At 56.4% G+C, this 22,969-nt stretch overlaps 1 protein-coding gene across 1 annotated transcript in view; it reads right to left on the bottom strand.

The window, feature by feature from the left end:
- Positions 1–19,601: 19,601 nt before the first annotated feature.
- SLC37A1 (solute carrier family 37 (glucose-6-phosphate transporter), member 1) overlaps positions 19,602–22,969 on the bottom strand; it is a 39,055-nt gene continuing 35,687 nt past the window's right edge. Inside the window, exons 17-19 of the mRNA XM_015569089.1 lie at positions 22,609–22,706; positions 20,974–21,038; positions 19,602–20,477 (exon numbers count right to left, since the gene is read on the bottom strand). Of these exons, the coding sequence (XP_015424575.1) occupies positions 20,462–20,477; positions 20,974–21,038; positions 22,609–22,706 (179 nt within the window). The 3' untranslated portion in view covers positions 19,602–20,461. The remainder of the gene's footprint in view (positions 20,478–20,973; positions 21,039–22,608; positions 22,707–22,969) is intronic.

The following is a 22,969-nucleotide window of genomic DNA, read 5'->3' as shown; positions in this document are numbered from 1 at the left end:
AATGTAAATGTCTGATATGCAGGATGTATTTTCATTGTTACAAATTGAACATAATTAAAGCATAGTGATTAATCACAAAAAACAATATGTAATTATATATGTGTTTTCTGATGGTCTTTGGTGACCCCTGTGAAAGGCTCATTCGACCCCCAAAGGGGTTGTGACCCACAGGTTGAGAACCGCTGCATTAGGGTGTTACTTCAGGACTCTATCTTCCCTGAGCCCCCAACTCCCTGCATTGGGGTGGGGAGCTCCTCCTCCCTGTCTGGAGACCTGCAGGCCTCCGCGGTCCTTGCCGTGGACCCGGACGATTTGCCCGTACTCCCTGAGCCTCAGACTCCTCGTTGATGGAATGGGGGTGACAGCTGCCGGTGCTGAAGCTGAGTGGGGAGCCTGGGTTATGTGTGACCACCCATAAGCCCTGGCGCGCAGGGGGAACACGGTTGATTCCGCTGGGCACGTTGGCATTGCTACAGCACTCACCCCAGCCTTGTCACTAGCCCCCTCCTGCTAATGATGACCCTGTGGGGGAGACTGGGTCAGGGTCTTCATGACAGGGCCAGGCCTCCACCGGAGCGGCCTTCGTGTGATGCCGCAGCCGCTGGTCCTCTTACAAAGCTCTTGGCCTGCGTTGAAAGTCTGACCTTGGCTTCATTAGCATTCAAGCCGGTGCTAAGAGCAGCTAGGCGCTCCCTGCCCCCTCGGCTAAGATGCTTTTTCTGCTTTTCTGAGAGGAAAGGGCTGCCCGTGTTGACCCCGGGAGGCCTCTCTCCCCATCCAGCCCCCGTGAGGAATGTGTTTCCTGTCTGCCCACTCAGCCAGCGCTGCAGCCCTGGACACGCTGTGGCCACAGAGAAGCGCACATGGAGGCCACATGGGCTGTGCTCAGTAGCCGGGGGTCAACGCAGCCAAGTGATGGGGCTCAGCCGGAGGGGACCCGGGCCGCCGGCCTCTGTGGGCTGGGAAGGGGGCCCCCTGAAGGCTGGATGGCCAGGTTGGGGACCTCCCATCTCCTGCCAGATCAGCACCCCAGGCATCTATTATTTGCCATGCCACACACAATGACACGCCAGACTCTCCAGTATCTCTCCATGAAGGCTGGACGTGCCTCTAGCTCAGCTTCCCCGCCTGCTGCGTAGACGGTGCTGACTGTGGCTGTGTCACTGCTGGACCTCAGTGGCCTGCCCCTTGTAAAGGCTTTCAGGTGCCCTCGGCTGGCCCTGAGGTCACCTGATAGGAGCCCCAGGCCGTCTGTGAGTGTGACTGAGGGACAGTGTGGGCGGGGGGAGCTCAAGGCTCTTTAGCTGCAAAAAAGACCCCAGCGCTCTCCAGCTCTGGGCTCCTTGTGATCAGAAGGCGGCTCCTTGTGATCAGAAGGCGGCTCCTTGTGATCAGAAGGCGGGCAGAGCAGAGCGCTCATTCCAGCTCTCAGAGCTGCGCTGTGAGAGGAACAAAGAGTGATGGCACTGAGGACTGGAGGAGGCTCCAAATATGACACAGCGGGGTGAGCGGGGCCCAGTGATACGGGGAAGACTCTGAGACGTGTCAGGAAGCGGCGGCTCACCAACGAGGCCTCATTTCTGTAGCCAGCTCACTTCCTCCCTACACTCCTTGGCGGGGGAATGGCCGCCCACCAGACGCCAACCCAACAGGCCGGCTCCGTTTTCGCTTGGGCTCTGGGATGGGACTGGGAGAGCGCGGTGGGCGTCTGCGTCTGTCTGTCCTCAGCCTCCCTGCGCAGGGGCTCTCAGGGTGACCGAGGGGCGCAGGCCAGGGCTGTAAGTCAGCGTCCGGGCTGCCCCTAGGACCCTAGGGACCCCCTGCCTCAGGGTTGGCTGGGTGCTGAGGGTGGTCCCCGGAATCAACTGCAAACTGCTGACCTCATCTCCGGAAACAGGACGCAAAGCCCCACTCGCACGCGGCCCTGCACCGAGGATTCGCTAACAGCCGGTACCCTCAGTCCTAGGCTCCCGCTTCGCTCCTGAGAGGAGGGTGGTGTGCGTTGGTGTCGGCCGCCTCCACCGAGCTTGGCATGCTTAACGAAATACTCCGAATGCTAGTTTTAGGGGCCGGAGCCGGCCTATGTTGTAGCTTCCACAAACTTAAAGTTTGATTGTGACCATGCCGCTCGTAAATTTGAGATTAATTACTTAAGCACCTGCTTGTCCAAATGTACAGGAAGTTCCCTGTCTTGCATCCTGATAAGAGCCCCTCACCTTCCCAGGTGCCCCAAACCCCAAGGGGTGATGAGGGTCAAGGGGAGGGGCCTCTGAGTCCTCGTGGGGGGAGAGGGCAGGGCATTTCCTCGATTGCTTCCCACAAAATAAGTAAAAAAACTCCCACGGTGCCCCTCCTCCAATATGTGTGACATAGTATATTTTATAAATTGCAGATGATAGAAAAGTGAGATCTTAACAGTGAAAAAGTCCTTTTCCTTTTTATTTCTTTCTTAACTGTCAAGCCATTCTCGATATCTGTGTGTTTAAACGCTTTGGCTCTGAGAGCCACGGGCCGTGGGTGATGCTCCAGGGCCACTGCCATCACCTGGGCGGCCCTGACCGTGGCTTCAGGGAGCCACGGTCTCCGGAGCTGCTGGCCTCCTGCCCTCAGAAAGGTCCCCCGGAGCTGCTGGCCTCCTGCCCTCAGAAAGGTCCCCCTCGTCTGTGACATTCATGACGGTAACTCGGCTGGGGTCACAACTGCCGAAGCCAGGTCTCACCGCAGCCCACACCTCCAGGCGTCTTCCTCCTAATGCTCTCTCATCTCACTCTCGATTTGCTTCTCTGAACTCCACCGAACCCCTGGGCTTCCCGGTGTGTTCCTGCCCCTGCTCTGGTCTCTGGGGGAGGCTCTGAATTCAGTCCAGACACCCCAGCCGTGGCCTCTGGGCCGTGATCTCTCGCCGCCTGACTTTGAACTAAGGAAAAGCACCTTTCTTGACCAGTTTAGACCAGAAGAGACTGGAATTTTCCAAAGAAGCTTCTAGTAAGAAATTGGGTGAAGTGGGCTATGGAGGGAACCAAAGAATCTGCCACCATTTGGAAACATGAGCTTTCGATGGCCTGTTTCTGAGCAGGTGTCATAAAGGCCAACCATGGAGCAGGTGGGCTGGCAGGAGCCACCGGGCCTTCCTGCCTTTGGGCCGGCCCAAACCCAGACATGAGCGAACACACACTCACTGCGCAGGGTCAGGGGGAGCCCTGGGCCAGGAGCTGGGAGCTGGGGTTCGGCAGAGCTACGTGCAGGCAGACAGAGGAGGCAGAGACGCACACTTCCTCCACCCTGCACCCACCCGACACATGCACACAATGTGATGAGAGCTATCTCTAGTACAGGTTTGCAAAAAGCTCTACCAATAATTAAGATGGGCAGAATTCTCCTTTCCTTGGACTTGTATTCTGGTGAGGAGACACTAAATATCCAACTGGGACTTGTATTCTGGTGGGGAGATAGACAATAAACAAACCAAAGATGTATAATGCCAAGATGGAGATAAAACCTACAAAGGATAGAATAAAGCCAAGAAAGAGCATAGAAGATTCTTCGAACTACAGCTTTAGATATGGTGGTCAGGGAAGGCATTGTGGAGGAGGTGCCATCTGAGCAGAGACATGAATTGGTTGAAGGAGGAGACTGGTTCAAAAGAAGGGCTGTCCCTGTGGAGGGAGCAGTGTTGGGAAGGCCAGAGGCAGCTGGTGCTGGGGCGGGGAGATGGTGGAGGAGAGCCAGCAGGGCAGCAGAGAGCAGAGCGGGCCGGGTTTGCAGTTTGGGGTTTCATTTAGGCATGATGAAAGCCACTGGCGGATCCAAAGCCGTGGAGTGACCTGAGTTGACTTGGATGCAGGTGACATGTGTGTAAGGAGGCCAGGCTGATCGTTGTAGTGGCCGGGCCCCTGGGTCCCGGGGTCTGGTCAGCTGGGTCCGAATCCAGCTCTTATTTGCTGGCAACTCTGGATAAGTTGTTTCACCTTCCTAGGCCTCAGCTCTCTGCTCTGTAAAATGGGCTATCAGGGCCTTTGCAAGGACTAAATGGTATAGGTGTGTAAAGCACTTAGCCGCCCACAGCCTGCCCTACCCGCGACTTCCCTCCTCTCCTTCCCGGCCTCTTCTCTGCTTTCTAACATATGAATAGGTTGGAACCGCTGTGGGAGAGCCTGCGGTTGGCGTTCTGTGTAACAAGCACTAAATCGCTGTTGCCATGGCAGTCGTAATTTTTTCCCTCTGGGAGTGTAGGTTTAAGAATTGCTGAAGAGGCCCCTTTAGAGCAAGTTGAACGTTCTAACCAGAATTTCCGCTCCCACATCAGGGCAGGCAGGCAGCGGTTTCTCCCCGAGACAACTCCACGTAATGGCATCCAGATGTGGGGAGGGGGCGTGGGGCCAGCTCGGCCTCTAATGAGAGTCACCCGGGGCACAGTGCGACCTTCCAGGAACGGAGCCGGCCCTGCTGACCACCAGCCAGCGCGGGGGCTGGGCTCCCCGTGTGTGTGCCCGGAACTGTCTCTGCAAAGGCGGTCTCCCTGGTGACCAGCCATCCACATGTAGGCGACATTAGTGCTCTGTCACCGTGGTTTATGGGTTGGCATTGCTGCTGTTTAAACATAAATTTGCTGCTGCTTCTTCAATGGCAGGAGGAGGTCTAAGCCTGCCAGCAGAACTCTACATCGTCATCACGCGGGCGTCAGCCACAGAATTAGTGAGGTGCAAAGACGAGGGTGTCTAGCCACTGTGTATAGGAAAGTTTGCTGCTTCAGAAAGAAATGAGCTTTGCATCTATGAGGTGCCCAATACAATTTTTTTTGACGATGCAAGACATGGTTCCCCAAATTCCTTTTCTTCCTAAAATGGGACGAGGAGCTAACATCATGTACCTCCGTTTTATACCCAAGTGACAGAATGTCAGCTCAAAGGTAAGGACGGGCAACGCTTTGACTCAGAACTAAAAAGTCCAGGGTGGGTCTGGCATTAGATGCAAATAGATCCAGGGTCTTGGTCTGTCTGTCTATCTGTCTGTCTGTCTCCCCTTCCTCCAATGGGCTTTCCCCATGTGGCCAGTGTCCTGCCTGGCGGGCTGCCCAGAACTCACAGCCCAGCAGCCCTGCAACCCAAGGAGAAAGAGAGCAACTTCCTGGGAACGTGGCGGGAAAGGCTGTGGAGAGAACCCCCAGAGGCCAGACTGGGCCCAGCATGCATCACCTCCGCAGGGACTGTGGTGGCCCGACGACGATGCCTGGTCACATCCTGAGCAATGCTATTTGTGAGTCACAAGCTTAATATGCTCATTGTAATTTTCAAAATAAAGATTTTATTTTAGAACAGTGTTAAGTTTGCAGAAAAATTGCAAAGGTAGGATACAGAGTTCTCATATACCTAACACGTGTTTCTCCTGTCATTACTATCTTACCTTAGTGTGGTACACTTGCCACAATGAACGAACCCACACTGACACATGGTTCTTAACCGAAGTCCACAGTTTATCCACTGTTACTCGTTTCCGCTAATGTCCTCTTTCTGTCCCAGGGTCCCATCCAGAAACCAGTCGTCTCCTTAGGCTCCTCTGGGCTGTGACAGTTCTCAGATTTTCCTGTTTTCTTTTTAAAAATATATATATTTTTTATTGATTTCAGAGAGGATAGGTGAGGAGAGAGGGATAGAAACATCACAGATGAGAGAGGATCATCGATCAGCTGCCCCCTGCACATCCCCTACTGGGGATCGAGCCCACAACCTGGGATAGAACTGTGACTTACTGGTTCATAGGTCGACGCTCAACCACTGAACAACACCGGCCAAGCAGATTTTCCTGTTATTTTTATTTGTTATGCTCTTGATGACCTTGACAGGTTTGAGGAGTGCAGGTCAGCTATTTTGCAGGCTGCCCCTCAATCAGGATTTGTCTGATGTTTTTCTCCTGATTCGATGGGGTGTGGGTTTGGGGCGGGGAGATGGCACCGGTGAAGTGCCATTGTTATTACATCATATCCAGGTGCTGCCATCAACATGACCTATCGCTGTTGATGTTGACCTTGTCCACCTGGCAGAGGTCATGGCTGTCAGTCTCTCCACTGCAAAGTTCCTCTGTCCCCCTTTCCACACTGTCCTCTCTGGGAGAAGACTCCTCGCACAGCCCACACCTAAGGGGCGTGGGGTACGCTCACCCCTGGAGGACAGAGACTCTGCACGCATGCTGAATTCTTTTTCCTGGGAAATTGGTCTCTTCTTCCCTGTGGGTTTATTTATTCAACCATTTATTTATATCGACATGGACTCATGGATATTTATTTTACTCTTGGGCTATCATCCAATACTATTTATTGTGTGGCTCTAATTGTCCCAGCTTTGGCCATTGGGAGCTCTTTGGGTTGGCTCCATGTGCTTCCCTTTTCTTCTCTCTCTCTCTCTCTCTCTCTCTCGCTCTCGCTCTCGCTCTCGCTCTTTTAGCACTTCCTTACTTCTGGCACTGCAAGATGTTCTAAGCTCATCTTACACATTTCCTGCCCCTGCCCCAGAATCAGCCGTTTCTCCGGGAGCCTTGGGTCCTTACACAGGAGAATGTGATTAGAAGCCAACATCTGGCGCCAGGTGTGCTCATTGACACTGGGTGTCGTTGCTTCTAGACCCTCTCAGCTGACAGCGCAAGAAAATATGTGTGTGTATCCTGACCTCTGTACATGCAGGTTAAACATTTCCACATATAACCTCTGTATCCATGTTAATTCATGTGATCCTATTGGCATCTCCAGCTCTCATCCATGATCACACGGGTCATTCCAGCCCCTCCTCTCGCGTACGTTACCTCTGAGAGAGCCGGCTCCCACCCTCCGCCGCCCCTTACTTAACGGTCCAATGCTGTCTGTGTGGACTGCCATTGGAGAGCAGGCCAGGGGCAGTGGGCCTTCAGGGCCTGGCCAGCTGGGTGCAGAGGTGAGGAAGAGCCTGCGGTTCCAGCTGGGCAGTCTGACTGGGTAGCCAGGACACTGTGTGGGCTGCCCTGCCTCCAGCTCCAGGATGGCGGCTGCAGAACAGTGTCGGCTGGAGTTTGAGGCCCAGCAGTGCTTGAGGAGTTAACCTCCTGCTGTGGAATTCACAGACAATTGAGCTGCTTCCCTGCAGAATGTCCGATAAGGGGCCAGCGTCAGTCAGCGTGGGCAGAGCGCGGGGGCTGCAGAAAGACAGAGAGGAGATGTTTTCAGGAGCCCTTCGTGTGTGGGAGGCGAGGAGCGTGCACAGCTGGCGGAGCGTCACAGGCTGTGAGAGGATAAACAAAGGCACTGGGAGGGGACCTACGGGCCCAGCCAGAGGAGCTGAAACCAGGGAGGCTGTAGAGGGAGCAGACTCCCCACGTGCTGGCGGCAGAAGTTCATTGGAACTGAGCAGTGAGCCTCTCGATAGGGCCCAAGGTTGAAATGGCTTCAAAGCAGCACGTCGACAGGTAGCCCTTCATCCAAACTGGCCTCCCTTTGAGAAGTCCCCGCCTGAGCCAGGTCCCAGGGAGCTGGGGCAGAAACCCCGACGGGAGTGACGGCTTTATGAAAGCATCTGCCTTGGGTTCTGCTCCTGCATCAGCACCCCCTCCCCCCGGGACGGCCCTGAAGCCTTTCCTGACCTTTGCCCTCCCTGGATGGCTGGGCATGTGGGTTTGGGGCTGGCCACCTGCTGCTGTGGTCGCCCTGCTGCGAGCTGCAGCTGTGCCAGGAGTCCCGCTGTCTGTGCCTGGGGTCAGGGTGCCGGCCCGAGTCTTTTGCTCAGAAATAGCCCAACACTAACCATCGGGAAGCGTGGGAAGTTCCCGTGCAACCTGACCCTGGTTTTTTGTCAATACGCGGGCTGTCAATTGTAGATTGCCGAGAGAGGGACAAAGACAACGCCCGCTGTGTCCCCTACACCTCTCTGCGGGCAGCTGGCGTAGCCCCATGTCACCCGTTCCTTTCTCTGTTATAAGTTGTCGCTTCTTATTGGAATTTGCAAGTGAGATCACAGTGCTCTGCAGGTGGTAGTTCTGGGAGGAGGTGTGGGCCCTCAGAGGCCGCCTTCTTCATGTGTGCACATGCGTGTGTGCAGGTGAGTGTGTGTGCACGCACACGTGCATGTGCATGTATGCGTGTGTGTGCATGTGCATGGGTGCATGTGTATGTTTGCGGGTGCATGTGTGCACGCTGTCAAATCCTACTCACGAGCCCAGTTAGCACCAATGGGAACTCTATGAATCCCTCCTGTGCCGCACGTTGGTTAATCTCATCCCACCTACAAAACACACGCAGCCTCTGAGGCCCGCTCCATGAATTCTCATCATGGCGGCTTAAGAAAACACACAGCCCTTCTATGTGGGACACACTCCTTTTCATCATTTGCAACCCAGATTAATTCTTTTAAGAGATGCTGTTACCAGGCACATGGGTTTGATGTAATTATGTGCACGGCTAAAATAATAACCCGCCTCCCGGTAATGCCATTACAGGTCCCGTGTGACAGGTGGGGTTTGCAACTGGCCTTCCACTGTCTCCAGCTTAAAGAGGAGGAGAAAGTGCTGTGCAAAGTGGCATAAAACTGGAAAAGGTGGACCTGTTTGGAAAACGGTGCACGGCTTCTCCGGAAATGCTCCGTAGCTGAGGGTGTGTCTGTAGGGTGTTATTAATATGTACACGAGAGCACATTGTTATGGTATTAATATTACAGGAAAGAACACAGCCATTTGCTTCAGTGAGAGAGCCAGCCAGATGGGGGGTTTATCACTCTGGAATAAATATCCGGTTTGCTTGTTTGCCCCACAATTGAAGCAAAGACTAGCCCATAGAGAACTCTGCAGCACATTCTCTGGTTTTCATTTTGTCTGCTTAGAGGCAGCTTTTTCCTTCCTCCGAGAGGCAGCGAAATAGATGTAACAGTGACTCATTAAAGTTCCGTCTGTGGATCATCAAATCAGTCACTGGGCAGGTTTACAGTCAGTCAGATAACCGAAGGGATGGTGGTTGCCGTACAGGGAGGTTAAAAGTTGACGAGCATTAATGGGCCGGTGCCATCCCGATTGGCCTCCCAAAGGAGACACGCTCTCATTAGTGCCTTTCAACATGACTCACCGCCCAGCTGCCCCGACATTCGTCTGCGCTTACCCACATGCATTCAGGGGAGTGGTGACTGACAGCTTGTCCCAGAATGGAAATGCAGATGACAGGAGCGCCATCAAAATAGAACAGGCCGGGGTTTTAAGACCTCACAGTTGGAAGCACAGCTTGCGCTGGAAATGAAGTCGAGGTGGCCCTGAGTCCGAGTGCTCTGAGCTGCAAAAACGTGACTCAGCAGGACCGAGGGAGAGGCTTGCCGCCCCTGAACGTCTCTCTGTGGGATCCCCGACTCTGATCGCATGTCACGCCCCCGCCCCCCGTGGACTTTAAACTCCCCCAGGGCTGTGTCTTACTCATCTCAGCAATTTCCATAGCATCCGGCCTGATGTCAGACACATAATAGGAATCGTTTTCTTTTTTAAGGAACGGATCCATAAAGTCAGCAGCATCTGGGAGGTGGAAGATGGAACTGCCTCCCGTTAGCCTCGTGGAAGATGGCGTTCCTCGGAACAGGTGCTTCCACGCATCCCTGAGATGATTTCTGCCCATTGTCTGCTGCCAGAACCAGTGCCTTGTAATCCTTTAAAGTAGGGAGACACGGGACAGAAAGACACTGGAAGGAGAAGCGATGAATTTACCTGCGGGCACAGCCGGGCCCTGCAGCGCCATGTTCAGGCGGGTTTTGAGTCCACACTTGTCATCTCAAGGTGACAGTTATTAGGGTGAACCCTGGCCTTCCCATGGTCGCCCTCAGGTGCCTTTGGACAAAGAGGAGGCTTCCCAGAGCATCTGCTTTGAATGAGTCACACTCATGTCGGGCACTTGCCCCGCGGGCACCTCCTGTGACAGCGGGGCAGGACTCCGGGCTGCTTCTGTGGGAACAGTAGCCCGTGTGCCCGGCTTGTGGCGGGGACGAAGCAAGGTCAGCCATCGGAGCTCAGGAGCAGACTTTCCTGGGCGGAAGCCTGTGGGAGCGACGGGCCATGCGAGCTATTTGCTTGCGGACACTCCGAGGCCCCAGGAGGTCCTGTCTGGGTGTGAGGCCCTGCCATTTGGAAGACAAGCACTGAAAATAATGTAAAATGTTTGTTTTGCTGGATGCACTTGACCAGATGTGAGCTGAGCAGAGCGAGGGCTGCCGCCTGCTCCCTGTGACAGATCTCGCTGTGGCCCCCGGAGACGCTAGGAATGGGCTGGCACCAGGGAAACCCACTTGAATTCGCCCCTTGAGTCCTCCAGCCTCCGTTGTATAAGTTCTTCGAGAGGTAATGTCGTGTGGAAAATGCCAGGTCACACGCTGAGAAGGGAGCCTTGCGGGTCAAACGGGCGGTGGTTTGTGTGTGGCCAGCAGGTCTCCACACGGTCCGTTTCTCCCCCTCTTAACAGACCATGGCGGTTTCCCTCTTCCCGATGAGAAAAATAATCAATTGCAAGAAGGCGCCTCTGTGACAAAAAGCTCTTTAATAAACTCACATAGAGCGGAAGACATTGACCGCGCCTTGTGGTTGGGTCGCAGCCTAGAAATGCAGATGGAGCTGATCGCCTCAGCGGTCACAGGGCTGTTGGTGGCCGGGAGGACGTGGACTCTCCCGGGACCGGCCCGGTGATCCCGTCCTGGGTACCTGCTTGCATTCTGGTTCTGAAACCATAGGAACCAACACCCACTCAGTAGCCAATATGCCCCGAACTGAGGAGGAGGTGGAGAGCAGACTCAGCGGGGGGCAGGCACCAGCTGGGAACAGTTAGGGGGTCCCGGGGAGGGTCAGTGACAGTGCTGGGGCCTCGGACACTCGCCATCACGGCACGGCCACCTCGGGACCCGCCACCCTCCATGGCAGTGCCCGACTGCCGACGGTCCTCATCATTACATCACCCCTGCAATCACCTGGGAGAGCCACGAGCCTGCACCCACTTCCAGGCGGCCGCTCGGACTGGTCCTTCTGGGTGCCTGTCCCTCATCAGGGGGGCACGCGAGGGCCGGTAGCCCTGGGCTGTCCAGCGGTGGCCGTGCGAGGCCCCTGGCTTCTGCGAGCCTCGTTTCTTCCCCTGTGAGACGGGGAAGCCACACCGACCTGCGGGTGTGGGGGCCAAGCTGGGCTCAGGGTGAGAGCCTACCCCGCTCTAGAGCCCTCACGATCCCCTGCGGCGACTACAAACCCGGAAGGCTCTCTGCTCCCCAGAAAAACTGCCGGTACCAGAGCCGTCCGCGGGAGGAAGGCGTGGGCGACCGGAGCCTGCCGGGAACGCAAACGGGACTCTGCTGTTTTTCACCTGATAATAAACAGAGAAACAGAGAAGTAGCCAGTGAGTGCATCTGATTTATCCACGGCAAAAGGTTTAAACTCTACGATGCCAGGGAACCTCAGCCTCACAGACGCCCGTGGTATAAACACTCATAAATACAAGCAGTCCCGACGCCCAGGGCAGCCCTGTCCTCGCCTGTCCCCGTCTCCCCTGTCACTGGCCACTCGTCACACAACACTGACACCATCCACCCTGGAGGCGATGGAAAGCTGTCCAGACGCTGACCCTGAGAGGTTCCCGGGAGGCGGAGTGGGAGGGAGAAGGAGCAGGAGAAACAGGACCCCAGGAAGGGAACCGAGTCAGGTCTAGTGACCGCTCAGTCCCCTGTCGTCTCACCGACCCTCCCAGGCTGTCTCCCCACGGTGACCCCTGCTGCGAGGTGACAGCACTTTAGGACAGGTGCCTCTGTAGAAACCAGTCGGGGGATGAGTGTGCCTACATCACCGTGGCTTCCCCTCCCTCATCTCGGAGCCGAGAGGATCAGACGGAGGACGTTGAGATTTTGTTGTCACAGAGAATGGTGAGGTGGATGGGGGCATGGAGCACTTTGGGGTGGGGGGACAGGCTGGATGGGACTCTCCCATGGGTCCTGGGTCCCCAGGAAGGCACAGGGCGCCTGGAGGCCAGAGCTCAGAACACAGAGAGGTGGGTGAGTGCCAAAGGCAGAGGGGCCTCCTCACGATTGGTAAGGAGGGAGGCGCGGCTCAGCTCTTCCTCCTGTCTGCACCCCAATTCCATGACACAGAAGTCAGGCCTCTGCCTGGCCTCGGTGGTGCGGCCCATGGCAGGGCTCTGAGGGCTGGCCTGTCCTCGGTGGGAGCACAGACTCTGGACAAATCACTCACAAATGAACTTGGGATGCAACCTATTCAGTTTTACCTCCATCTGTAGTCAAGCTTCAGAACTTTCTAGAAAGTTTGGCTGAGATCTGCCCCCTGGCCCTGTCACAGGACAATGCTGTGACCTGAGGCTTAGAAAACTGAGACCCTGCACTTCCCCCAGGAGCGAGGGGTGCTCTGTGCTATCAGTGTGCACGCAGCCTTTACAGGACCAGCTGCTGCAGAGGACGAGGGCTGCCCGCCTTCCTGAAAGTCTGAGCGTCTGTGCCAGACCATCCTCTGAGCAACGCAGGCAGCTGTGCCTGCAGGTGCAGGAGGGAGTGGCCAGCCCCTTGGGCTCGGCCTGGACACTTGCAGGGCCCCCTGACGGATGCGCTGGGTGCCGCTCCAGGTCGCCTGTGTGCTCCTTGGTATCACTCGCTGCTGGTGTGGGAGGAGCAGGGCTCCCTTCTCACCCTCAGGTCTGTCTGTTCACAGACCCTGTCACTGTTTGCTGAGTTCATATTTTCCTATAATATCTTCCCAGCAACCAACACTCTCTCCCACAACCTGGCTCCCAACCACCTCCCCTAGAGCTGCGATTTGCTGAGCAGTAAGATCTGCTCCCAGGGGGTCAATGAGTCGCCAGGGCCTGCCCAGAGCGACCCCTTTCTTGCCTCAGTCACAGCTTCCTCGCTGCCCTCCCTCCCGCCAGCCTTCTGTCTTGAAGGTCACAGGTGGGGGGACCATCGGGGGTCGTCGGAGACTGTCAGGGGCTGCGCTTCGCACCTGAGCAGGACACACGCAGCAGCCAGCTCCTCAGACCTCACCAGGCACCCTCAGAGGGAGGTCACGCTCGGGCACCGAAACGTTCCAGCCCAGAAGGGGCACACGTCACTCCGATAGTATGTTGGCCGGACAAGGCAGGGGCTGGCAGTGCCATCACCGCATGTGCTTAGAAGGGGCACGAGTTGGAAATATTTGTCAGCAAGAGGCTAATGAGACCCCCAGAGGACCACAGACACCAAGGACTTCTGGGGAACTCAAGGGAAATGATGCGTTGTAAGCCCATTGGGCAGCATCCAGGGCCAGGGACCAGCCCTGTGGGGGGCTGGCCAAGTGGCCAGGAGAGAGGACACACTTGCTCTGTGGCCCATCACCTGCTTGGTCCGTACTGGTTGCACACAGGACGGGGTAGGAGGCAGCAAACCCTGGATTTCACCGGAAATCCCCAGTGTTCCCTCCGCCACCTTCCAGGGTCTAAGCCAGGGGCAGGTCCTGGATTTGTGTTCCAGCTTCACTAGGCAGAAGGGCTCAGTGTTCGCTGCTCCCCAGCCCACATTTGCAAACGATTTGGGCAGCTTCGGAGGAGAGCCGGGTGTGTCCTGGGAGCGTCAGGAACGTAATCTGTCACCGAACGGAAGGCCTCAGTGGTTACCGGTCCTGATCAAATCCCCTCCCCGCTCCGCTGAGTCACTGGCATTTGGGTGGTTTTCTTGCATTCCGTATGATTTGGAGGCATCGATTTATCATTTCCCTACTTGGAATTCCAGCGACATCCATTTCTCACTCCATCCTGCATTTCTATAAATAAAGTTACTGGTAACTTGAGCTTCTTACTCATTTCCCTTCCCTTTGCACACCAGCGGGCGGGATTGGTAAGTCCTGTACTGAGGAGGTGAGCAAGGGGCCAGCGCTCAGGCCCGCCCTCGTTGCTCTGCCCGCTCTTGTGTCTCTGTTTGCGGGCACAGGTGTGAGCACTGGGCCCAGGTGGGACGGTGAGGGTGGGGCTCACTCCTTTCGCTCACGGGTTAGGTCACCAGGCAGGGCCCTGGGGGGCGGGGGGTGATGGCTGTGTGGAGTCACCCGACCTCTCGGGGCTTCGATGACTTTGTCTGGATGTGGCCAACGGTGTCTGACCCTGGTTCCCACAGAGCCAGAGGCCGAGCAAAAAGGTCTGGCTCAGACAATGACGTTGTTTGGTTTGCAATGACAGGATTCTAGAATTTTCTTAAAAGCACACAACCTTTTAAGGGGAACGTGAGAATAGAATGGGGGCAGGTCAAGATGACACAGTGAAGGCGCAGTATTGCTGACTGGCGAGTCTGGGTGACGGGCACCAGGAACGCAATCTATTTTCTTGTCTATTTTTGTGACGCAGGAGAATTCCCATAAAAAGTGTTTTTTAAAAAAACCCACGTAAAACAGAGCCACAGGGAAGCCTGGCTTGCTGCGGCGTCTCGGGTCAGAGTGGGTGAGCCTGGGCTCCCAGCCTGGCTGGGGAAGGACAGACAGGCGGTGAGCTGCAGACGCAGGCGGATGCTGATCCTGGCTCAGCAACAAAGGGCGAGGGGGTTGAGTGCGGTAAGCTCCCCGGGCCTCAGTTCCTTCATTTTATGTATGTATGTATGTATGTATTTGTTGTTACTATAAAAGGAGGGAGGGCGAGGCTTCGGGAGAAGCGTGGGGAGGAGGGGTGGTGTCTGTGTGGGAACTTGACGTCTGTCGGGTGTCCTCCCGTCCCCGCACCTGTGCCCACCCTCCTCCCCTCTGCCTGCAGGCCCACCTGGCCCCGCTGGCGCTGGTGGTCTGAAGCAAAGCGCCTGCCCTTTGGTTCTCGCTGCCATTAAATGCTCCCGGAGACGCAATCGGATCCACCGACACCCAGACCTGGGGACCTGCGGGGAGCGCTGGGGATCTGCTGGGCTCTTCCCTGCAGGGGGCGCTGCCCTGGGTGCTGTCCTCTCCGGGCCCATCTGTGAATCAGCTCTCAGGGGCCCCCTTGTGGCAGCACAGGAATCGGGTTATGTTAGAACAAAAGAAAGACAACAAAAAGCGGCCCTCAGCCTTTCAGACCCGGGCAGGAGCAGCGCGCAGGCCCTGAGAAGTCGCCTGTCCTCAGTCTGTGCCCCTCCCCAGCCCCCTCTTCCGTCCGTGGCGGAGGCCATGATACGGCCCCTGCCTGGACCCCGCAGCACCACCGTCACTCACCCTGGATCTGCAACGATGGCCATGGTCATGGAGCCAGGATGGCCTCCGGTTTGGGGCATCGTGAGGGGCCCTGCACAAATGCCACCTCCCGGGCACCTGGGGCGGAGGTCAGCTGGGCTCGGCACTGTTAGCAGGACGGGGCGAAAAGCACAGGCCAGGGCGACGCCCCTGGTTTCCACGTTGCCTCTCTGTCTGGGCCTCAGCTTCCTCAGCTGTCAGGCAGCCTCTGACATCACCATCAGCCCTGAAACTGACTGTCTGACCAAAATGGAACCTGGGACTCTGCCACCCAGACTGGCTTTCCTCTGGCTCTTCCGTTTCTGACTCTTCACATTGTCTCCTGATCGGCGATTCCCCAACGTCACCTTCCCTGCGCCCCACTCAGTGCCACCATCACACACTCCCTGTCACGGCCGGTATTGGCACCACCTCCAGGGCCTCTGCTCTGCCCACCGCCTGTGTCGGCCAGACCTGCCCTCCCCCGGGTCCCCATCCCCAAGCCCACTCCACCCACCTCATCTACCTCTGCACACCCAGGACCTGGCCTGCTCTCCTGGCCTCACCCCTCCCCTGTCCCTCGCCCGTCCTCTTCCCCCTTGCCCTGCTTGTCTGGAAAAATCGTGTGAAGACCTCTGGGTCTGCAAGGACTTCCTTGCATGGTTTGCTCCACCGTTCACTGAATCTCCTGCTCAGCTGTCCCGTCCTCAGAGACAGCGTCAGGTGTAAGGTGCCACTCCCCCTTCCTGACCCGGGCCCTGGTTTAATTTCTTCCTAGACCTTGCCCCCTGAAATGGCCTGCTCACTTGTGTGCTTGTTGTGGTCTGGGCCAACGGGGCCAAAGCTATAAAGAGGACGGCTCGGAAGGGAGCCCAAGAGGCCGACAGGCACGTGGTCGCTGCTCACTCACCATGTTAAATGAAAAACATTAAGGTCAGAGTCATGTTTGCTTCTAAGAGCAGGGAGGGCCCAGGGGCCTGTTCTGGGCCTGGTAATCGTCTCTCCCTGGCCCTGGATATGGTTGCACGCTGTGCATTTACAGCTACTGCACACAGTGGCTGCCGGGGGCTCCCGGGCCAGGGCCTGGGTCTCCGTGATGTGATGCTGACGCTCAGTCTCGGGGTCCCACATGCTTAGGGAGTAAATGCTGTAGTCCTTGCCCGTGGACACCCAGGAAGCAAGCCGCCTGCTTCTCGGGTGTCCACCAAAGCACCCCAGTTTCCTGGTGCAGACCCAGCCCCTGCGTGGGCCTCACTCACACCTACTTCAAAGCAGGAAGAATTACCTGCGTGTCTCAGGCCATCAGCTTAGTTTGACTCAAGGGAGCAAGCGCACCAGAAGGTGTGAGCCTCAGGTGACAATGACACCAAGCTACCGGTGTAGGATAACAAAGACTGACCGGCCCTCCCTGTGGAAGGCCTGGGAGGAGGAGCTCATAGTGCATTTGTTCTCTAAAGAGCAGAACAGCCCTAACCAGTTTGGCTCAATGGATAGAGCGTCAGCCTGCGGACTGAAGGGTCCCAGATTTGATTCCAGTCAAGGGCATGTACCTTGGTTGCGGGCACATACCCAGTAGGGAGAGTGCAGGAGGCAGCTGATCAATGTTTCTCTCTCATCGATGTTTCTAACTCTCTATCCCTCTCCCTTCCTCTCTGTAAAAATTCAATAAAATATATTTTAAGAAAACACACAAAAACTTAAAAAAAAGAAAAAAAGAAAAAGGGCAGAACATTCTGGAACACACTGGAAAAGGAAGCCCATGGGGCAGCTGTTACCCTAACTGGCTGTGTCATATGGAGGGGCCCACCAGGGAGGGAGGCCAGGTGAGCCTGCCCCTCCTCCCTGGCTCTGTCTCTGGGGGCTGCCAGGACCAGCCCGGCTTTAATCTGGCCTGCGGCTCCCACTGTAAGTCTGTGCCAGGGTCATGGGCACATGACCAGTGCAGTCACATGGGACCCTGTGCTCAGAGGGCCCCTTGCTTAGGGCTGAATGCTCTGCAATCGCCGGTTGAAATTCTGAATAATGTCATCCCTGCCTTTGTGGTTTGTCAGTGAAGCTGGTGGGACAGTGAAGGGGGTGCCGGGGACTGGAGCCGAGGCCCCGCTTCTGTGATCTCTCCTCCTACGGCCTCCTACAGCAGAAGACAGGAAAGCATTTTGTATTTCAGAACCCTGAACAGCACCTCTTCCTGCTTTTGAAGGAGGGGCTCCTGTTTGCATCTGGCACAGGATCCCGGTTGGAGAAGCGGAGGCCTGCGGCTCAGCCCAGGCTCCTTGGGGACAGTCCACACGACACACTGTGGGCAATTCACAGCAGCCCCGCATGCCCATGCCAGCCTCCGTCTGCTCTCCCTGCAGCACCCCCCAGCCACACGGCCACACGGCCACACGGCCACACGGCTGTATTTCAGAACCCTGAACAGCACCTCTTCCTGCTTTTGAAGGAGGGGCTCCTGTTTGCATCTGGCACAGGATCCCGGTTGGAGAAGCGGAGGCCTGCGGCTCAGCCCAGGCTCCTTGGGGACAGTCCACACGACACACTGTGGGCAATTCACAGCAGCCCCGCATGCCCACGCCAGCCTCCGTCTGCTCTCCCTGTAGCACCCCCCCAGCCACACGGCCACACGGCTCCCCCTGTGCCGTTCCTCCAAGTGTGGTCCCTGGGCCAGGCCAGTCCCTGCGCTGCTCCAGCTCCCGAACAGATACGCGGAGACCGAGCGAGCATTCGCCAGCTTCTGCCCTGACTTGGCCGAGTGGTTTTATGCCGATAGAATCTGACAATAAGCCATTACGACTTGTGTTTCTTTTCAGTTACTTTTTTCTAGTAATTTTGTTTCCTTGGATTTTGCAGCTGCGATTGCAGGGGTGGTCCTGGTGTTTGACGTCGAGGGGCTTGTTTGTGCGGCTTCTTCGCTTTGTGACTGTGGTCCCACCCTGGTCTGTCACAGCCCCTTCACCAGCCTGCACCTCAATCATCCTGGCACTTTGTGGGATCTGAATGGGAAAACCTCAGGCGCATACACATTCAGGAGAGGCAGGGCCGTTTCCATACGAATGCAAGCGGCTGCGCCCTAGGGCTCTGCAGACCGAGGCACCTCAGCCGCAGCTCTGGATCAGGCAAAGTGCAGTGTGTGTTGTGTTTTTTTAAAATTTTGTTTTATTGCTTAAGGTATTACAAAGAGTAGTACGTATGTCTCCTTTTTTTCCCTCTTGACCTTCCCCCGGCCTCCCCTACCCCCCAGTGTCTGTGTCCATTGGCTATGCTTATACGCATGCATACAAATCCTTCGGTTGATCTCTTAAACCACCCCTCCCACCCCAACCCTCCACGCTGTAGTTTGACAGTCTGTTCGATGCTGCTCTGCCTCTGTATCTATTTTTGTTCATCAGTTTATAATGGTCTTTATTATCCATAAATGAGTGAGATATGGAACAATGTGGAACAATCACCATTCTGATTGAGTTTTTTAAAAACTCAATGTGGTATTTTTCTTTCATTGACTGGCTTATCTCACTTAGCATAATGCTCTCCAGTTCCATCCATGCTGATGCAAATGGTAAGAATTCCTTCTTTTTTACAGCAGCATAGTATTCCATCCTGTAGATGTACAGTTTTCTAATCCATTCATCAGCTGATGGGCACTTAGGCTGTTTCCAGATCTTAGCTATGGTGAATTGTGCTGCTATGAGAGGACAGAGGTGGTGAGCAGAGGGCTGCAGCCGCAGGGGCACGGACCAGCGTGGCCACCTTGACCCCTGTGGGCAGGGCCTGGAAGGGCAGCCAAAAGCCAGGGACAGGGACCCAGGAAAAGGAAGCTGTTGGAGGTGAAGGACAAACACAGGATGGAAGAGAGAAACAACCTGTGAGCTGAGTGAACGGTGTGTGGAGCTGTGTATAACCCACTTAGTGTTTGTGGAACTGTTTAGTAAGAGGAAACCTTTAAACGCGGCAGTAACTTCTGTTATGAAAGAGCTAGCCGGCCTGTGAGGACAGGGCCACTCAGAAGACCTTCATCAGGCCTGGCCCTTCTCTGACCCTTGTGGGAATGATGATAGTGACCTTGACCTTGGTGGTGACCTTGACCTGCTCCGAGCACCGCCCTTCACGCTGTGAAGGGGCAGCGGGGGCTGCTATCCACGCATCCTCCTGAGGGAAACGTGCGTCACGCAGACTTGGAAGATGCCTGTGTAGGAAGGTCTGAGAGCCTGAACTCCCGTGTGCGACTTCAAGGGCAGCCCACTCCTCCCGTGTGACATCTCACAGTCAAGGACAAATGTTGGCATATGCCTTCAATTGCATGGCTTACAAAACAGCCTGTATTTGAAGGAAGCTCAGCCTGCTCCCCAGCAGGGTGGCCCTTCTCTGCTGGAACAGAAAACCAGGAACATGCAGTTCTATTGGGAAGTGAGCAGGAACAATCACCATTCTGATTGAGTTTTTTAAAAAAACATTTTATTTCAAAGGGTAGATAAGGGTTTTGCTAGGCAACAACCGAGAGAACAGTGGCCACGGAACAATCAGCCTGTCTTAATAAATAACAAATGCCTGTGAGCCAGGCTCCACAGCACAGCGCACACTCTAAATAAATAAACCGCCGTCTCAGGTGTCGGCCTGTGGGGAGCGAACACACTGCACTGGGACCAGCCACTGCCAGTGCCTCCCCCCTCAGCCCTCAGGCCCCTGCCCGTCTTCCCGGACCCCACAGGGGCCCGGCAGTGTCAGGGCCCAGAGCTGGGAAGACGGGAATCCCGGGGGCCCTGGGGCTGGCATTCCGGGTGCCCCCAGGGTCCCGCAGGCGTGGATGCTTCCTCGCTGCTCCGTCTCACAGTGGCTGTCAGGTGGGCACAGGGAGGAAGTGCCGGCAGTCCTGCTCTGTGGGTCTGACTCAGTTGCGAGGCTCTGTCACTGGGAAGGGGCTGTTTGCTGGCTGCTTCCTCCCTTTGTGACTGTCTTCCACGAGTGTCCTTGGAGTTCCCGCCCTCGGGCACTCACCCCGTTCTAGCATTCTACGCCGAAATACCTGAGAGACAGGGCACCGGAGTGTCCCGCAGCCCGTGCCAGGTGCCCGTGGGCTCCGCCATGGCCACGGCACCTCCTCAGTGCGGTCCCCGAGTGCCAGGCCCGTCGGAAACAGTGCTGGGAGCTCTCACGGTGGCCTTTGTGTCTTTTCCAGGTGCATGTGCAAAAGGCAGGAGTAAGTCATTCTTTTCAACACAGGATCCTTTATTTGAACTTTTCCTTGAAAGACAGTTTGTGGACGGGCCTGGCGTCCCTCTGCAGGACTGAGTGGTCAGTGTTCCTTAAACCTGAAAGGAAAGAACAAAATAGCAGCTGGTCACACAGACATGGCGGTTGGAGGACAGATGCCCCTGGCCCTGCACAAGCCCCTCGGAGGGAGTGCCAGCTTCCCTCCCTTCTGCGGGGTGGGGAGGGGAAGGGGGAAGGTTCCAGCCCTGCCCCACAGCCTTGGGGACCAAGGGAAGAGAGGAGACAGGAAGGGGGCGGGGGCCGGCTGAGCTCTGCCTGCCACCTGAGAACAAGAGCCCAGCTCCCTGAGAACAAAGGAGGCCGTCTCCCGCCTCCCTGTCTTTCACTCAGATCTTGAGGGGAGATGACCAGGATCGATCCACACCAGCCATTTATGGGCAAAGGAAAAGGGGAGCTAGCGAGATGTGGGATGAAGGGAAGCGGGGAGTTGTCTTTCTTCTGTGAGAGCAGCCAGGTGTGGGCGGCAGATAAGCCACAGTGATGTCTGAAGCAGCAGCGCTGTAATTACAGGGAGGAGGGGCCAGGGGGACTTACGGAACTTGATCCCCTGTCGCTGACCCTGGGCAGCTCAGCTCCTTGTGTATGAGGCGGATCAGGAACTGCACCCAAACAAAGACAAGACCACGGTCACTGCCACGGAGACCCTGAGAGCCGAGACCCCAAGTGCCACCGCCGCAGCAGCCCGTCACTGCAGACCCTGCGCTGCCCCACTGGAGCCGACCTTCCCAGCACATGCCAGCGTCTGCCCCCGGACACTTCTTCGAACATAAAGCCCTGAGGCCTGCGCACTGGCAGCGGAAGCCCCAGCGTAGGGCTGCTGCTTACGAATCCCTGTGGAGGACGTGCTGCTGGAAATGAGGCTGCAGGAGACACTTCAGCCAGAGGGACTCCAAGGGCGTGTCATGTTTAAAACGAAGTGAGCCCAGTCATAAAATGTCCCAGTGGGAAAAGACAGAAAGACAAGGTGACCCACAACCACGTGACACAGGGGGGCTGGAGAGCCACGCAGGGGGCTCAGAGCCAGGCGAGCCTTCAGCACGGGCTCTGGTGGCTGAGGCGGTCCTCCTGGGCACAGCCTGGCCCGGTGGGACTTGGCGCTCACTGCCCGCCCCGCAGCCCCCAGGCGCTGCTGATGCTGCCGGGTAAACCGAGGACAGCCCAGCCTTCACCTTGGCGAGCTCTTCGCCTTCATGATCTTTTTTATGCCGAGAGGGCTCAGGATCAGCTCCCAAGTCCAGCCTGAATTTAACTGGTTTTCCTTGTGTGTCTCCAGTCTTCCCCAAAGTATGACACCAGCCCTAGAAGAGCTCGCGGCCCATGGTGGGCAGTGCCCTGGGGCTCTGGACAGGTCCTGAGGGCTGCCTGGTTCTGGGACGTGTGCCAGTGGGAGAAGGCAGCGGGCGCGGGGGGAGGGTTTGGAGGGACGGTGTGAAACCCACGCAGCCACGCAGGACCCAGGACCGAGCCTCAGCCAGAACCTCAGCCAGAACCCCGAGGGAGGAACGTTCGTCTCCTTGGAGGCTTCAGGTTCAAGTAGGGGCGCAGAAGTCCCTGGAATGTACAGACTAGAGAGAGAGAAGAGGCATTTTTCTGACATCAATTCTACCAAGTTCCAAGGTGAGAAGTGTGGGCAGGAAGAAGCCTGTGATTATAAAAAGCCGATCACTGAGGAAAAGGAAACAGGAGGAAAATACTTGCTTTTAGTGTCGGACAAGCCCTCAATAGTGGCGACAATTCTGAAGGACAGAGCTCCACCTCTGAAACACGAGGAAAGCTCCGGCCTGTGTGCACTACTCCCGGCAGGGAGGCCCCGCCAGCCTGGCTGCTGCATGCACCGCAGAGGGTTGGCTGGTGGATGTGAGAGCCTGGCCGCCTGTCTGACCACACACCATGGGCAGTCCCCCAGGCCTGCAGGAGACAGGGCCGGGAGCCCCAGGGGGGCCTGCACTTGGCCTCTCTGCATGGGCCTGCAGCACCTGCAGCAGACGGGCGGCTTCTGCTGCTGCCCTTTGTTTAAACCAGGGAGAGGAAGGGTCTCGGGCAGCGACATTTAGAGAAGTGAGGACACGCCCCAGGCCCAGCGTCCCTGAGAGCTGCAGGAGCCCTCGGGGAAGGTGTCACACGGGAGACGCTCACGAAAGGCTGCCTGACAAGGAGCCACACACTTACCAGTAAGGCACAGGCATCTGCAAACATCAGCATGTAGAACACATTGTTCCATCCCGACGGGGAGATGAGCCCGGCCAGCAGAGGGCCCAGGGCCGCTCCTGAAATGAGGCAAGTGGGCACGCGTTCTGCGTGAGGACAGTCTGGGGTGGGACTGCAGTGCCAGAGCGGGGCTCAGACCCTCATGATAACTAAGCAAAAGCATGGAAACAGCAGCGTCGCTGCCTCACCTGTCAGGGTGGTGAGGGGTAAGAAGCTGAATTATATTCAGTCCTGCCCAGGGCACGATTGGCACAACCTTTTTCTAGACGCAAATCTAAAATATGTATTGTCATTAAGATGTTCTTTTGACCCAATAATCCTA

The sequence above is a fragment of the Myotis davidii genome, unplaced genomic scaffold, assembly GCF_000327345.1.
Source record: "Myotis davidii unplaced genomic scaffold, ASM32734v1 scaffold512, whole genome shotgun sequence".
NCBI classification, from domain to species: Eukaryota; Metazoa; Chordata; class Mammalia; order Chiroptera; family Vespertilionidae; genus Myotis; species Myotis davidii.
This window is presented reverse-complemented; position numbering and strand designations above follow the sequence as displayed.